The sequence below is a fragment of the Chiloscyllium plagiosum genome, unplaced genomic scaffold (assembly GCF_037043375.1).
Source record: "Chiloscyllium plagiosum isolate Xiang-an unplaced genomic scaffold, Cpla_swu_hap1 HiC_scaffold_1, whole genome shotgun sequence".
NCBI lineage: Eukaryota > Metazoa > Chordata > Chondrichthyes > Orectolobiformes > Hemiscylliidae > Chiloscyllium > Chiloscyllium plagiosum.
Genome location: NW_028270139.1, coordinates 12,331,134 through 12,348,502, shown reverse-complemented (window position 1 = coordinate 12,348,502; position 17,369 = coordinate 12,331,134). Strand labels below are relative to the sequence as shown.

Below are 17,369 nucleotides of genomic sequence, written 5' to 3'. Positions count from 1 at the left end.
TTACTTTTCATTATAGACACTTGATATGTCTGATATTTGGTCTCAGCATTTTTCACAAGAAATACTAACTTGTTTATTTTAAATAAATTAACTGATCTGTCAAAAGAATAGAGAAATAAATTAGATGAGAACATATTAAGCATATATATGAAACACATTATTCAGCAATTTCCAGGCTGGTATAATTTCCAATAGATGAAAATTGGGAAGTGGGTGGACATGGCAGCAGTAATACTGCTTTAGTTGTAATCTTCCACAATGCAAAATGCAAATTCAATACAGTAGGGAGACAGAAAGCAAGAAAGTTTAAGCTAGTCTCACATATCACTGGGAAAATGCCGGAATCTGTTATTATCGGTGAAAAGCAATACACTTTGTCAAGCCTTTCATCTTGCAGTCATTTGGAAAATTTGCAAGAATGTCAATTCAAGGGCAAAACCAACATTTTATTGCATTAAAGAAGAAAGCTCATTGGTTCGCAAGTGGAGTTTGATACGTAGAGGTACTATCATGAAGCATGCACCCACAAATATTGATTAACAGTTAACAATAAGGCTTTGATTAAATTTTAAACTGGTCAAGTTGATTGGGTAGGACATTGCCCAGAGAGATCAACCAGTGGATGGCTGTAACCCTATTTTGCACAATGTGTATATGTTCATTCTGTCTATAAAGAACAGGGCCAAGTATATTAATATATGTAGCTTCCATTACACACAAGCGCACCACACTGTGAGTCAAACTGATAATTGTTCAATTGGTTGTCAGCGTAATTGCTTGCACCTTAAGATTTATCCAGCAAATGTCCAATTGCAGATTTACATTTGAAGCTAGACATTGTGTTACGCATTTTGCAAGGGCATGATGCTTGAATATAGTCAGTACGTTGCTTGTGTGGACAGCTGAAAGATGTGCTGCTTGAAATAATTCAGCAATCTTTGGGATGTATGGCTTACATAACTGGCATCTCACCAGCACTGTTTTTAAGAAAGCAATCGCAGGTCATTTAGAAATTCAGAATACCGTCAGCCAAAATCATTATGGTTTTGAGAATGGAAAATTCTGTTGGATAATTGTATTAATATTGTGTTGGGGATAGCCTATGCAAGTGAATGAAGCGGAACCATTAGATGTAGTCTATTGGACCTCCAAACGACATCCAAGATTTCAAATCAAAGCTTGCTGATAAGCTTGAATAGAAATAAGAGCTCATGGTGTTGGAATTGATATATTAGAATGAAAAGACGATTGACTGAAACTAAAAGTCAGGGTAAATGGATCATTTTCAGGTTGACAAACTGGCAAATTTGTTAAATGAGTTGACACCATTTTGGCAGATGGATTGGAATGTGGGAAATGTGAACTTGTCCATTTTTACAGGAAATTAGAAATGGAGCTTTTTATTTGAATGAAGAGAGTCTGGAGAATGTGACTGTACAGAGGAATCTGGGTGTCTTTGTATATGAATCATAAAAGGTTAACAAGCGAAAGGCTGATAGAGCATAAAAGTAGGCATGTCATAGAGTCATAGAGATGTACAGCATGGAAACAGACCCTTCGGTCCAACCTGTCCATGCCGACCAGATATCCCAACCCAATCTAGTCCCACCTGCCAGCACCTAGCCCATATCCCTCCAAACCCTTCCGATTCATATACCCATCCAAATGCCTTTTAAATGTTGCAATTGTACCAGCCTCCTCAACTCCCTCTGGCAGCTCATTCCATACACATACCACCCTCTGTGTAAAAGCGTTGCCCCGTCGGTCTCTTTTATATCTTTTCCCTCTCACCCTAAACCTATACCCTCTAGTTCTGGACTCCCCGACCTCAGGGAAAGACTTTGCCTATTTACCCTATCCATGCCCTTCATAATTTTGTAAACCTGTATAAGGTCACCCCTCAGCTTCTGACGCTCCAGGGAAAACAGCCCCAGCCTGTTCAGCATCTCCCAATAGCTCAAATCTTCCAACCCTGGCAACATCATTGTAAATCTTTTCTGAAACTTTTCAAGTTTCACAACATCTTTCCGATAGGAAGGAGACCAGAATTGCACACAATATTCCAACAGTGGCCTAACCAATGTCCTGTACAGCCACAACATGACCTCCCAACTCCTGTACTCAATACTCTGACCAATAAAGGAAAGCATACCAAACACCTTCTTCACTATCCTATCTATAATTGTTCTATAATTGTACAGGATATTAATGAAATTTTTTCCAGAGTAATGTATACTGGCCCCCTTACTTCAGGAAGAGTATACTTGCATTAGAAGCAGTTCAAAGAAAATTCACTTAGCTGAATCTTGGGATGAATGGGTTTTCTTATGAGGAAACATTAAGCATTTTCATTTTGTAATAGTTTAGAAGAATGAAAGGTGATCTTATTGATGCATGTTAAATTTCTAGGAGTCTGGACAGGTTTGATGCTGAAAGGATGTTTCCTCTCATGGGAGAATCTAGGACTAGGAGACACAGTTGAACTTCAGTAGTCTTGCACTTACATCAGCAATGAGCAAGAAATTTGTCTCTTCATATCTCTGGGATTCTTGTTCATATGAGGTGTGGAGGATGGCTCATTGAACATATTGATAAGGATTGAAAGGACTGAAGAAGGGCTTATGCCCGAAACGTCGATTCTCCCGTTCCTTGGATGCTGCCTGACCTGCTGCGCTTTTCCAGCAACACATTTTCAGCTCTGATCTCCAGCATCTGCAGACCTCACTTTCTCCCCATATTGATTCTGAAATGTTTTCCAAATTATATGCTATTCTAGTGGTGATGGCATATCAGAAAATCTTATAATACTGGACACGTGTATTTGAATTGTTTCTGAATAAGTTACCGAATGGCTATTTTGCACTTGAATAGCTAACTTAGCCTTTTAGCTATGTGGAAAAAGGTCTGCATTACACAGAATTTAAAGCAGTTCATTGAAAAAAATCGAAGCTACAATTATGAATTTTATTTTCTTATTTTGTTCTACCCCTTCCATTATCCACATCGTAACTGTCCGCAATCAATTTACATGGTGCTCAGATGAGAAGGTTACTCTTAGAACTTAGAATCCATACAGGATGGAAGCAGGCTATTCAACCCATCAGGTCCACACCAGCCCTATGAAGAGCGTCCAACCCCACTACCCAATCCCTGTAACCCCGCGTTTCCCATTGCTAGTCTGCTTAGCCTGCATATCTCTGGACACTATAGCATGGCCAATCCACCTAATCTGCACATCTTCACACTGCAGGAGGAAACCAGAGCACCCAGAGGAAACCTACACAACACAGGGAGAATGTGTGCAAACTCCACACTTACAATGCCTGAGAGTGGAATTGAGCCTGAATCCTGGCATGGTGAGGCAGCAGTGCTAACCACTGAGCTACCTTGCCAGCCCTTCTTCCTCAGTCAATCAAGAGCTTTATGAAAAGTATAAAACATAGATTGTTGAAAATGTTTAAACAAGAACAGGAAAGTTGTAAACACTGAGCAAATATAGTAGTAGCTGTTGGATCAAAATACATTCACCATTTCTAAGAAAGAGTACATTAATTTATCTGTTCCGTCCACCGATGCGGATTGATTTGTTGAATCAAAGAACACAGAAATAGGCCTTTCAGTCCATTCAGGCAAACCTGGTATGTTCCTTCAAGCAAAAAAAAACATCCCAAGCATGTAACTTCTGGCATATTCAGTAAGAGAATTAAAGGCATAATTGAAGGAAGAAATCTTTTTGACAGTACTCTTGCACTTTTACAAATAACTCAAGCACTCAAAAAGCTCATAAAAGGACACTCAAGTATTAGCCAGAATTGAGATTCAAACTCAGATTAGGAATTAAGTGTGACAAGATTGTCATTATCTACGTGTCTCTCAGATAAAAATTTTACTTTCACTATGATGATGTTGTTTGAAAATCACCAGAAGTGAATGACAGGAAATTAGCATGAAATTGTGACATGTATGCAAACAGTGCAATTATTAGGTACAAAAGTGTCAAGTTTGCATGTCCACTATAATTACTTTAATAATGGTTAAACAATGTATTCTTCCATTAAAGCAATCTGTCACATTCAGCCTACTTAGAATTCTTGATGAGCATTGCCAACTCTTCATGACTGCTTACTGTTTTCGACAGAACTCATAATAACTACCTGCTGCTGTCTTCAAAAATTGAAGCTGCTCTTTTAAAATTAAATCATTATTTTAAAACAGCATCAGGTTGCATTCTGTCAACATATATCAACTGAGCCAAGAAGTACAACTATCCAGTAAAAACCTACCTGGCTTCGATCTCATGCAAGCTAACTAGACCATTATAAAATCTAAATGCTTCTTCCACTTACTTTAAAGTAGCAGATGAATATAAAACAGAGAGGGGCAAAGTACTGCATTACGAGGAGGCATGTAGTATAAACCAGCCTTTGATTTTCTGATGGCCACTGGTCAATGCACAAGTACTTTCCAGCAAATTCCTTTGAGTATTTAAGGTCATAATGGAACTGCTCATCGGTCAGAATGTGGAAAAGCGGGAAGGGCAGAGATGTGAGCAGGGCCAGTGTCCACATGATGGCAATGCTTAGGTAGGCATGCTTGTTATTGGGTCTCCAGCCTCGGGGATTAATAATCAATTGGTGGCGCTCAACTGCAATCAGCACCAAGGAGAAGATAGAAACCGTGATCGAGATGCATTGGATCATGGAATTTAGCTTGCACATGGCCTCACCGAATATCCAATGGTCCATAAAAGTGTAGACAAATGTGAAGGGCAGACACATGACACTGATGAGCAGATCGGAGAACGATAGGTTGACAATCAGGATGTTTGTAACATTGTGCATTTCTTTTTGCTTCATCACGATGGTGATTAGGAGCAGATTGCCTGAAACTCCAAGGATGATGATGGCACTGTAAACCAGTGCGAGCACAAATATCATGGCAGTTGGAGAGTAACACTGGTCATAATGGCCAAAGGTAAAATTTTTCTCTGAAGAGTTCAAGGAATTGGAGAAATTTCCAGAATTTATGAAAGCTATCCCATCCATTCTGTCCCCAGTCAGTTTTCGCTCAGAGAAGGTCCCTGCAACACTAGTTAACTTTCTCTCCTCTGCAGGATAAAATGCTTTGAACAAATAGATTTCTTGAACGTGTTGCCTTCATATTTCATCAAATATCTGATCAGCGGATCCAGAATTAATCACTGCTCCATGTCTCTCTTTGTACGAAGATTCCTGTAGTTGAAAACAAACGTTGCAACAATGACCAAAAATAAAAAGCAATTATTCAACACTACTGCAACAAAAAATCTGCAACCTAACCACCCGTGAGCACGCTGACAAAAATCAAGTCACTCAGTCATTTAATTTCTTAATGAAATGTAAGGCAATCAAATAGCCTGAGCGAATATCTACACAGCACAGGTTTTGTTTCTGATCAACTGGTTTGTGATTCCAGTCTTTCAAACACCTCGAACCAGGATTTAGATATTTATTGGCAGTGAAAGGTTGATAAGTTGGGATTCTGAGAAAATGTGCAAAGAAAATATTCCTTGTGAATATGTGGACTGAAGGATGAGCATTTAACTAATGTTTGCTTCTGAGAGCTTGATTTATACAGAGGATATATGAATGATATTGCTCTACTGACTTTGCTCCAGTCAATCACACCATCCTATTTCAGGCAATCTCCTGTATCTGTCATTTTTGCTTTCTTACCTACTTTATCATAACAAAGAATACGTCTAGCTACAATTCCTCCGCATGCTCCTGCACCATTCCCTTACAACAATCAGTCCTTGGACCCTTCTGCTTCACCTACACTTTGGTGACATAATTCAATGGTAAAGGATTAGCTTCTGAATGTACACTGGTGACATGCAAATCTGGCTCAGCACTATTGTATCAGGTAATTGCTATGAAGGAGTTCATGTTAAAGTTGTTGAAGATCCACACAATTTGATGATGTAACACAGGAAATGAAAGGAAGAAAGGAACTCAAAAAAAAATTACAATACCGTAGAAACAGTACTGAGTAAATTGTTAATTGTGGACTGGCAAGTGTTTTTGTCCTAATGGACTTTATCGTAGGATCTTAAAAGAAATCACTAATGAGATAGTTGATGCATTCATTAGTTTTAATTTTCCAAGCCTCTCTTGAGTTGCCGATTGCCTCATCAGATTTGAAGAGAGCAACTGTAAATGTTTTATTCAAAAAGGGGAGGGTCAGAAAATGGGAAACTACAGGCTTAACATATGTTATAGAGGCAGAGAGCTGTACAGCATGAAGATTCAGTCATCCTGACCAGATATCCTAAATAAATCTAGTCCCATTTTGCCAGCATTTGGCCCAAATCCCTCTAAGTCCTTCCTGTTCATATACTTAGCCTGATGCCTTTTAAATGTGGCAATTATACCAGCCTTTCCATACATTCATCACCCTCTGCGTGAAAAGGTTGTCCCTTAGGTCTCTTCTAAATCTTTCCCCTCTCACCTTAAACCTGTGCCGTCTAGCTTTGGACTCCACTGCCCTGGGGAAAAGACCTTGACTACTCACCCTATCAATGCCCCTGATGATTTTACAAACTATTATAAGGTCACCCCTCAGCGTCCAACATTCCAGTGAAAACAGCCCCAGTTTATTTTGCCGATGGTACAAAGGAAAATCTAAAAGCTGTGTAGGACCATAAGAAGGCTACAAAAAATGTGTTGACAGGTTAAATGTAAACATAGTCGTATTATTTTTCTTTGATTTTGATTGTGGACTGATTTGGGAGAATGTCTATTTGATAGCAAAGGAAGAGGAAGAAATGGCAGCACTTTTAAAATCAAGTTACTGAAAATCATTATGTGTGGTGTTAACACTGCTTCTTTGTCAAGCAGCAAGGGATGATATCTGTCATTGGGCCAGATCTAAAATTTGTTTACAAAGTGAGTTGCAGCTGGCAACAGGTTGCTGATTTGATTAGATTAGATTCACTACAGTGTGGAAACCGGCCCTTCGGCTCAACCAGTCCACACCGACCCTCCGAAGAGTAACCCACCCAGACCCATTTCCCTCTGACAAATGCACCTAACACTGTGGGCAATTTAGCATGGCCAATTCACCCGACCTGCACATCTTTGGACTGTGGGAAAAAACCGGAGCACCCGGAGGAAACCCACATAGACATGGGGAGAATGTGCAAACTCCAGACAGACAGTCACCCGAGGCTGGAATTGAACCTGGGAACTGAGTGCTGTGAGGCAGCAGTGCTTCTGACCAGTTATGGATGCCAAACGTCATCAGTATGACAACAACCATATAATTGGTTCCTGGGTAGCTGAACAGCTTGTTGGTGTGAACAATACTGGCAGAAGCTTTTGGGCTGCCCAATGGACAGTTTTGGGGATACTTATACATGAAACACAGGTGCAGTCTGTAATCAGGAAGACTCATGGGGCGTTTATAAGTTAGCGCGCTGAGCTGGAAGATTGGTTTTCATCACCATACTAGGTAACATCATCAGTGAGAAGACTCTCCGGTGAAGCGTTGGTGGCATGCCCACCTCTCTATTGATAGGTCTTGGTTTCTTAAGGTGGGTGATGTCATTTCCAGCTATTTTGTCAATAAGCACATGGATCTAAATCAATGTGCTTATTGATCGAGTTCTGGTTAGAATGCCGTGCCTCTAAGAATTCTCGTGCATGTCGTTGTTTCGCCTCTCCTCGGGTGTGTATGTGTTGTCCCAGTCAAAGTGATATCCTTCTTTGTCTGTATGTATAGAAACTAGTGATAGTAGGTCATGTCTTTTGGTGACAACACACCCACCCTAGGAGAGGCGAAACAAAGACATGCACGAGAATTCTTAGAGGCATGGCATTCTAACCAGCACTCCATCAATAAATACATTGATTTAGACCCTATCTACCTTCCCTTGAAAAAAAAGAACCGGAAGTAACATCACCCACTTTAAGAAACCAAGATCTATAAATAGAGATTGCTTCACCGGAGACTCCCATTGCTGATGTTATCTAGTATGGTGATGAAACATCTGAAAACAAACCTTCCAGCTCAGTGAGCTAACTTACATACTTATCATCAAATTGAGCTACAAATCTTCTAAAAAATTGCAGACCCATGGGATGTTTGCCCTTATTTCAAGGGATTTGGTGCATAAGACTTAGAGGGGTCCCGTTGCAACTGTACGAGGTGCTGGTGAGACTACATCTGGAGTACTGTGAGCAGTTTTGGTCCCCTCATTTGAGAAATGTATCATTTCATCGGAGATAGTTCAGAAAAGGTTCACTAAGTTGATTCCTGGTGTGGAGGGTTCATCTTATGAGCAAAGGCTAAACAGGTTGGGACTCTGCTCAGTAGAGTTTAGAAGGATAAAAGATCCCATTGAAACATATTGGATAATCAAGTGGCTTGATAGGGTAAATGCTGAGAGGTTGTTTCCCTCATGGGAGAGTCTAGGATCAGAGGGTAAAGTCACAGAGTAAAGGGGTGCCAATTTAAGACTGTGATCAGGACTCCTTGATTGAAACTCCTTGCCTCAAGGACTTGTGGGGGCAAAGTCCATGTCTATGTTTAAGGTTGAAAGAGATGGATTCTTAATCAGTCGGGGAATTAGGGATTACAGAGAAGCACAGGAAAGTGAATATGAGGAATGTCGGATCAGCCATGATCCTATTGAATGGTGGAGCAGGTTCAAGAGGGGCAAAGAGCCTCCTGTTCCTATTGCTTATAGTCCTTATGGTCTCTCTCTCTTTCGAGTAAAATAGGTAAGGCACAAAAAAAAGTTTATTTGCTCCTGTCGGTTGTTGTTTTAGCCAATGAATCAGAGGGCTTATAATTCGTGAAATAGTCACTCTATGTTTCCTGTGAAGATGTGAGAGAGCCTGAAGGACAACTGATAACTTTGGAGTAAAAAATGCATGCCATTAACCCCTGAGGACTGTTTATAAATGTAAAGTATAGAAACCTGGTCTGTGTTTTTCGATAACTGGGTCTTTCTGGCAGGTACACTGAAGACCTTGTACACATTGACAAAACTTTGCAAAAACTTCACCAATAGCAGGACTTGATGCTTGATTTCCAGTGCTGTGATAGTGTAAACATTAAAGCTTTAATTGTTGCTATGGATTGAAAGAATCAGCAATAACTATGTCTGGAATAAATTATTAAGGGACAAGTATGAACTGTTATACAGGAACTGAAAGCAATTAGCCATGCCTGGGATGAAGAAGGAATCAAAGCTACATAAACAAAACTGTTTTAATGGCTGCTTGATAAATGGCTGCCCAATGCCACCAGGGCCCTGAAGAAGAATTTAAGGAGTTAACTGTGAGAAAGGTATGCCTTGAAACAGACAATCAATGTCAAATGTAACATGGAACAAGGAAGCTACTTCTGATAAGAAGGCAAACTGCAGACTTGATTTTTTCCAGAAGAGTATTCAATAATGTGGATGAAAGAGTGTAAAAGGATCACCAATAATGTTACACCTCAAATTTGGAAAAAAGAATATTGCATAAGAATTCAACTCCAGAATTCGATAGCAGCAGAACATTGGAAAACAACACTGCGACAAGGATAGAAATCTGCAGACATTCAGAGACAGAGACAGTTGTTTGAATTGCAGCTAAATTCTACCATTAATCAGGTAATAGCAAAGCTGGGTTGTGAGGCTTACCTTGCTTACTTGATGGGGTCTTATCTTGGTTGCTACTTACAAGAAAGTTTACATAATTGTTTCAGAATTTGTTTGCCCTAATAAGGAGCTGGATTAAAGGTAGCTTATGCTTTACTGTTGTAAGTTATCACAAGTAAATGGGCACAGGTTTGGTAAACAACAAATAATATGGAAAAATATGAAATTGTCCATTTTAGCTGGAAAAATAAAAAGGAACCATATTATTTGACAGGTGTGAAATTACAGAGCTCTGAGATGCAGAGCAATGTTGGTGCATGATTCACAAACATGTTAATATGTTGGCACAGCAAGACATTAAAAAAGCTAATATTGGGAAAGATTGTTATCATTTATTGTGAATTTAATACACAAGTAGGGAGTTTACACATCAGTTATGCAGGATACTGGTGAGACCACATCTAAGGTACAATGCACACTATTGGTCATGTTTTTTAAGGAGAAATGTTTAAGGATGTTATTGGAGGCAGTTCAGAGAAGGTTTATCAGATTAACACCAACAATGAGTGGGTTGTCCTGTGAAAAAAGTTGGAAAAATTGATTTGTATCTACTATATTTTACAGAATATGAGGTGACTTGATTGAAATGTATAAGGTCCTGAGAGGTCTTGACAGGATAGATGTGAGAGGATGCTTCATCTTATGGGAGAATTTTAATCTAGGGGCTTGTAGTGATTGTAATGAGGTCAGCCCACTGGACCTCATAGGTTATGAGTTCACTGATTGGGCACTTAATCTGTTCCAATAAGGGAGCCCTGGCTGACATACAAAAAGGGTGGCTGTCTGAGATATTGACACTCTGATATTTGACTCTAAATGAGGCAGTACTGAAATCAAGGATTGTTAATGTGCTACTAAAAGATGACTTGATGGGATACTGGCACCTGTGGAATTATTTCAAGGTTTATTATTTCAAAGGTAAAACAGAGATACTGCAAAAGTTTTCTTTTCTCATGGGGGTCAGGTATCTTTGACAGTCTTCTCTGAAAAGCTGGTGGAAACAGAGTCTTTCAATATTGTTAAGGCAGAGGTGGATGGATTCTTGATAAACAAGGGGTGAAAGGTTACCGGAGGTAGGCAGGAATGTGGATTTTTTTTACAAGCACATCTTACCATTACCTTATTAAATAGTGTAGTCCTGCTTCTTCTTCATATGTCACCTCCACACGCATCTATTCCATTCCACCACACATTCCATAAATCTCAGCACTTCCACATTTTTGATGCCTATAAAGTGTCCTACAGAAGTCCCTACTCACCTGGAAACTTGTGAGTGTCCAGCTTCTGAGCATATTCAATTTAAATTCTCAGCCTTGTGTTTAAAGCCTTTCATGGCCTGACACCCCTTTATCTCCAAAACTTCCTCATCCTACAATTCTCCTTGGACTCTTCATTTCTCCCCATCTGGCCTCCCCCATTTTCCATATTGTTGACAAGGCTGGCATGACTAACTCTTACTTTGACTTGTAGATTAAGCACCTAATTCAATTAGTATTTTTGCTTCAATATCACTTAATAACAGGGCAACTTATAGCACTAACACTGAAAAAATGTCACAAGGTGCATCATAGAGGCATAGCTATGCAATAATGCTCAGAAAGTCGGTGAAGACGATATTGGCTGGGGTGACAAGAAGCTTGATAAAAGAAATGGGTGTCAAGGAGTCATATTGCTCTTGCCTCCCTACCCAACTTGTTATGGTTTCAACTAATAAATCCTACCCTCTGAAATGCCATTCCTAAATGTCACCACATCTTCCCCGCCACCACCCCACTGACCACCTCTTTCTTCTCCTTGATGACTCCTTAAAACCCATTTCTCTTATCAAGCTTCTTGTCACCCCAGCCAATGTCTTCTTCACCGACTTGCTGCCCATTATTGTACAGCTATGCCTCTATGATGCACCTTGTGACATTTTTCAGTGTTAGTGCTATAAGTTGCCCTGTTATTAAGCAATATTGAAGCAAAAATACTAATTGAATTAGGTGCTTAATCTACAAGTCAAAGCAAGAGTTAGTCATGCCAGCCTTGTCATTAGTGGCTGGCAGCTCTGTAACCCCGTGAGTGCCATGGCTAATAATAGCAGCAGCAGGACTACAAGCAGCCCCCAGATTTCAAGTGCTGGAGACCAGGACTAGATAAGTATTGGGGTTTCATGGTGGAAGGACAGGTGAGGCCCACAAGAGTGGGAAGATTGTGAGGATAGGGGCTTGGGGTTAATTTGTCCATTTTGCACATTTATTGTAATCTAATGCAGTTCTAGTCACCATTGATCAAGCCCACCACTTTCCCCTGAAGCCAAGAAACTTAATCAATGTCGAATTTGTTTAGTTTGTTAGTAATTTTAAATGCACTTACCTCTCAAGATACTGCAAAGGCTGTAGGTTCAGGGAGCATCTTCAGCAATTGCCACAATTTATTACTCTCAGTCTGTTCCATTACAGCCACAACACTGGCATCTATCCGACAAGGTGGAAAGTTGCCCAACTACGCGTTGTCCACAAAGGCATAACAAATTATTACACTCTCCATCTCTGTCAACAGCAAAATAAGGGAAGTTGTTATTGACAGTGCTATCAAGTGTACTTGCACAGTGATACCTGATCACTGACATTCAGTTTGAATTCTGGACAAGGCCAGTTAGGTCCTGAGACCATCCTTGCCTTTGTCCAAATATTGACAAAAGGACAAAACTTTAAAACTGGGAGGAAACTGATTGCTCTTGACATCAAGGCAGTATATAACCTAGTGTTGATGTGGAGATGCCGGTATTGAACTGTGGTGGACAAAGTCATAAGTCACCAGGTTATAGTCCAACAAGTTTATTTGAAATCATAAGCTTTCGGAGCACCGTCCCTTTATCGCCTGACTTTTGACTATAACCTATGTGGCATCACAAACCCTGGCAAAACTGGAATTAATAGGTGGCTCCCCATTGATTGGAGTCATAACCAACACAAAGGAAGATGACTGTGGTTGTTTGATATCGATCATCTCATGTTCCAGGATATAGCTGCTATGACTTCCTCAAGCCATTGGCTCAATCATCTTCATCTACTTTAACAATGACCTGCTGCCCAATGTAAGGTTAGAAATTGAGACGTTAAATTGATGATTGCAGAACCGCTTGTAGCTTCTCATTCAGGTCACCGCATTATAGGAAGGATGTGGAAGCTTTGAAAAGGGTTCAGAGGACGTTGCCTGGTATGGAGGGAAGGTCTTAGGAGGAAAGGCTGAGGGACTTGAGGCTGATTTCATTAGAGGGAAGAAGGTTGAGAGGTGACTTAATTGAGACATATAAGATAATCAGGGGTTTAGATAGGGTGGACAGTGAGAGCCATTTTCCTCGGATGGTGATGGCTAGCACAAGGGGATATAGTTTTTAATTGAGGGGTGATAGATATATGAAGATGTCAGAGATATTTCTTTACTCAGAGAGTAGTAATTGGCATATGGAATGTCCTGCCTGCAACAGTAGTACTCCCCAATTTTAAGGGCATTTAAATGGTCATTGGATAAACATATGGATGAAAATGGAATACTGTAGGATAAATGGGCTTCAGATTGGTTCCCCAGGTCAGCGCAACATCAAGGGCCGAGGGGCCTGTATTGCGCTGCAATGTTCCATGTTCTATTGAAATGGATCATGTCCATTTGTAGCAAGACCCGTCTGGACAACATTTATGCTTTGACTAATAAATGGCAAGTAATACTTGCATCACACAATTGTTAGTAGTGTCCATCTCCAAAAAGAGCAATCTAACCATCTCACTTTGACAATAAATTGAATTACTATCAATTAATCCCCCTCTATTAATATCTTGGCTTTTGATACTGACAAGAAACCTAAATGGAACAGCTATAGCTGTACAGTGATGACAAAAGTAGTGACTAACTTGAGCCCCGAAAGTGCATCGACAATACAGAAGTCAGGATTGTGATGGAATACTCTCTATCGCTTTGGCACCACCAACTACAGCCAAGAGTCAGATGTCATCAAGCTAACCCTATTGGCACCATCTTAAACAGACTCTGTTTCTACCTCATTGCAGTATCTTGTTCTGCAAGTCCAAGTTATCAGTTTGCCTGTTAAGTAAACCTATTTGGGATTTTCAAGTAAATTGAATCGAAGCTAGTTACCAATCCAGCATAAGAGTGGAAATTCTGTGTGAGGAAACTCAACACAAAAATATATCGCATGGTCAACAATGATCATTTTCCTTGGAAAAATCGAAGGCAATAATACAAAGGTGAAGACCACAGGAAAAAAAAATCTCAAACCAGAACAAAATTTACATTTATATCAGAAATCCAGGAGAAAAAGAAAATCATTGCACATCCAAGATGAAGGACAGGAAAGGTTTCTGACTGGAACAGCTGCTCCTTTTTTGAGGTGTTTTAGGTGCTGGAGGTGATTTCCTCGAATTCCAGGAGCAGCAATTACTGGCTTATATACTGTTGCATTGTTTTAGAACATTGGACAAAAAAAAGTCAAAACAACAGCACTTTTAAAAGGGAGAGGAACAGACAAAGGAAGCACTTGGCGAGTCAGTGCAGGAGAGAGAGAGAAACCGAAACTGCTCGCTGACAGAGCAGTGAACTTGCGCAGTTACTGCCTTTGCTGTTTGAATTCATGTATTGCTGGACATCGGAGTGTGTCTGGGAAAATTAGCAAACAATGAAATTCACAACTGATCTTGGAGGAACCTGTTTGGGAGAGGTCATAGCACAGAAACAGATAAGTGAATATTTTAAGTGTGGCCATACAGTAAGTCTGCAGTAGTGAGTAGAGTGGGTTCTTTCTTGATTATATGTTTTATTGAGCCATGTCCCTTGATTAAACATAAAATATAAGCCATAAGTATTAACTTAATCTGCAGCAGTGTTTTGTAGAGGAATAAGACAGTGCTATTTTCTGGGTCTGTAGATTAAAAGAAGAAAAAATGGGCTTTAGTAGAGTGATATGCTCTTCTTGCCAGATGTGGGAGTTGAGGGAGAATTTACAGATTACTGAGGATTATATCTGCAATAAATGTCATTGGTTGCAAATCCTATCAGATCGAATGGATCGGTTGGAGAGACAGCGGCAATGAGGAATTTACAAGAGCACGGGGATGTGATAGATGGCAGTTCTCGGAAAGGGGAAAAGTCACAGATTTAGTCACATAGATTGTTTAACTCCAGGAATGGTAAGAGAGATAGGCAGTTAGTGCAGGAGTCTTCTGCGGCTATCCTCAGTTCAAACAAATATGCTGTTTTGGAAAATGTAGGGGGTGATCGATTCTCAGGGGAACGTAGCACAAACAGCCAAGTTTCTGATATTGAGACTGGCTCTAATGCAATGAGGGGTACGTCAGGTTCTAAGAGATCAATTGTGTTAGGGGACTCTCTAGTCCAAGGTACAGACAAATATTTCTGTGGCCTGCAGTGAGAAATCAGAATGGTGTGTTGTTCCCTGGTGCCAGGATCAAGGATGTCTTAGAGAGGGTGCAGAATGTTCTCAAGAGGGAGAGGGGCCAGCAGGAGGGCATTGTCCACATTGGAACCAAGGTTGAGATTCTGAAGGGAGATTGCAGAGAGTTAGGCAGGAATTTTAAAAGCACGTCCTCAAGAGTAGTAATATCTGGATTACTCCCAGTGCTACGAACTAGTGAGGGCAGGAATAGGAGGAAAGAGCAGATGAATGCACGGCTGAGAAGCTGGTGTATGGGAGAAGGATTCAAATTTTTGGATCATTGGGAGCTCTTTTGGGGTAGAAGTGACCTGTACAAGAAGGACAGATTGCACCTTAATTGGAAGGGGACTAATATACTGGCAGGGAGATTTGCTAGAGCTGCTCGGGAAGATTTCAACTAGTAAGATGGGGGGATAGGTCCCGGGAGATGGTGAGGCAAGGGATCAATCTGAGACTGGTACAATTGAGAACAGAAGCGATGCAAACAGTCAGGGCAGGCAGGGACAAAGCACAGAGCAAGGGTGGACTGATAAATTAAACTGCATTTACTTCAATGCAAGAGGCCTAACTGGGAAGGCAGATGAACTCAGGGCATGGTTAGAAACATGGGACTGGGATATCATAACAATTACAGAACATGGCTCAGGGATGGATAGGACTGGCAGCTTAATGTTTCAGGATACAAATGCTACAGGAAGGACAGAAAGGGAGGCAAGAGAGGAGGGGGAGTGGCGTTTTTGATAAGGAATAGCGTTACAGCTGTGCTGAGGGAGGCCATTCCTGGAAACACATCCAGGGAAGTTGTTTGGGTGGAACTGAGAAATAAGAAGGAGATGATCACCTTACTGGGATTGTATTATACACCCCTCCAATAGTCAGAGGGAAATTGAGAAATAAATTTGGAAGGAGATCTCAGTTATCTGTACAAATAATAGGGTGGTTATGGTAGGGGATTTTAACTTTCCAAACATAGACTGGGACTGCCATAGTATTAAGGATTTAGATGGAGAGGAATTTGTTAAGTGTGTACAAGAAAATTTTCTGATTCAGTATGTGGATGTATCTACTAGAGAAGGTGCAAAACTTGACCTACTCTTGGGAAATAAGGCAGGGCAGGTGACTGAGGTGTCAGTGGGGGAACACTTTGGGGCCAGCGACCATAATTCTATTAGATTTAAAATAGTGATGGAAAAAGATAGACCAGATCTAAAAGTTGAAGTTCTAAATTGGAGAAAGGCCAATTTTGACGGTATTAGTCAAGAACTTTCAAAAGCTGATTGGGGACAGATGTTCGCAGGTAAAGGGACGGCTGGAAAATGGGAAGCCTTCAGAAATGAGATAATGAGAGTCCAGAGAAAGTATATTCCTGTCAGGGGGAAAGGAAAGGCTGGTAGGTATAGGGAATGCTGGATGACTAAAGAAATTGAGGGTATGGTTAAGAAAAAGAAAGAAGCATATGTAAGGTATAGACAAGATAGATCGAGTGAATCCTTAGAAGAGTATACTTAAGAAGAAATCAGAAGGGCAAAAAGGGGACATGAGATAGCTTTGGCAAATAGAATTAAGGAGAATCCAAAGGGTTTTTACAAATATGTTAAGGACAAAAGGGTAACTAGGGTGAGAATAGGGCCCCTCAAAGATCAGCAAGGCGGCCTTTGTGTGGAGCCACAGAAAATGGGGGAGATACTAAATGAATATTTTGCATCAGTATTTACTGTGGAAAAGGATATGGAAGATATAGAATGTAGGGAAATAGATGGTGACATCTTGAAAAATGACTAGATTACAGAGGAGGAAGTGCTAGATGTCTTGAAATGCATAAAAATGGATAAATAACCAGGACCTGATCAAGTGTACCCTAGAACTCTGTGGGAAGCTAGGGAAGTGATTGCTAGGCCTCTTGCTGAGATATTTGTATCATCGATAGTCACAGGTGAGGTGCTGGAAGACTGGAGGTTGGCTGACGCAGTGCCACAGTTTACGAAAAGTGCTAAGGACAAGCCAGGGAACTATAGACCAGTAAGCCTGACATCAATAATGGGCAAGTTGTTGGAGGGACAGGATGTACATGTATTTGAAAAGGCAAGGACTGATTTGGGATAGTAAACATGGCAATTGTGCTTGGGAAATCATGTCTCACAAACTTGATTTTGTTTTTTGAAGGAGTAACAAAGAAGATTGATGAGGGCAGAGCAGTAGATGTGATCTATATGGACTTCAGTA

The 17,369-nt window shown here is 40.5% G+C and overlaps 1 protein-coding gene across 6 annotated transcripts in view; it reads right to left on the bottom strand.

Annotated features, from left to right (window-relative positions):
- The window catches only part of LOC122554187 (neuropeptide Y receptor type 1), a 50,822-nt gene that overhangs the window by 14,543 nt on the left and 18,910 nt on the right, over positions 1 to 17,369 (bottom strand). For 5 of the 6 annotated variants that reach the window (XM_043698856.2, XM_087976867.1, XM_043698832.2 and 2 more), the window contains 2 exons: positions 12,050 to 12,225; positions 4,347 to 5,231 (listed from right to left, as the gene is read on the bottom strand). In XM_043698856.2, coding sequence (XP_043554791.1) covers positions 4,347 to 5,045 — 699 coding nt within the window. In that variant the 5' untranslated portion in view covers positions 5,046 to 5,231; positions 12,050 to 12,225. The remainder of the gene's footprint in view (positions 1 to 4,346; positions 5,232 to 12,049; positions 12,226 to 17,369) is intronic. The other variant, XM_043698870.2, reaches the window with a different exon arrangement.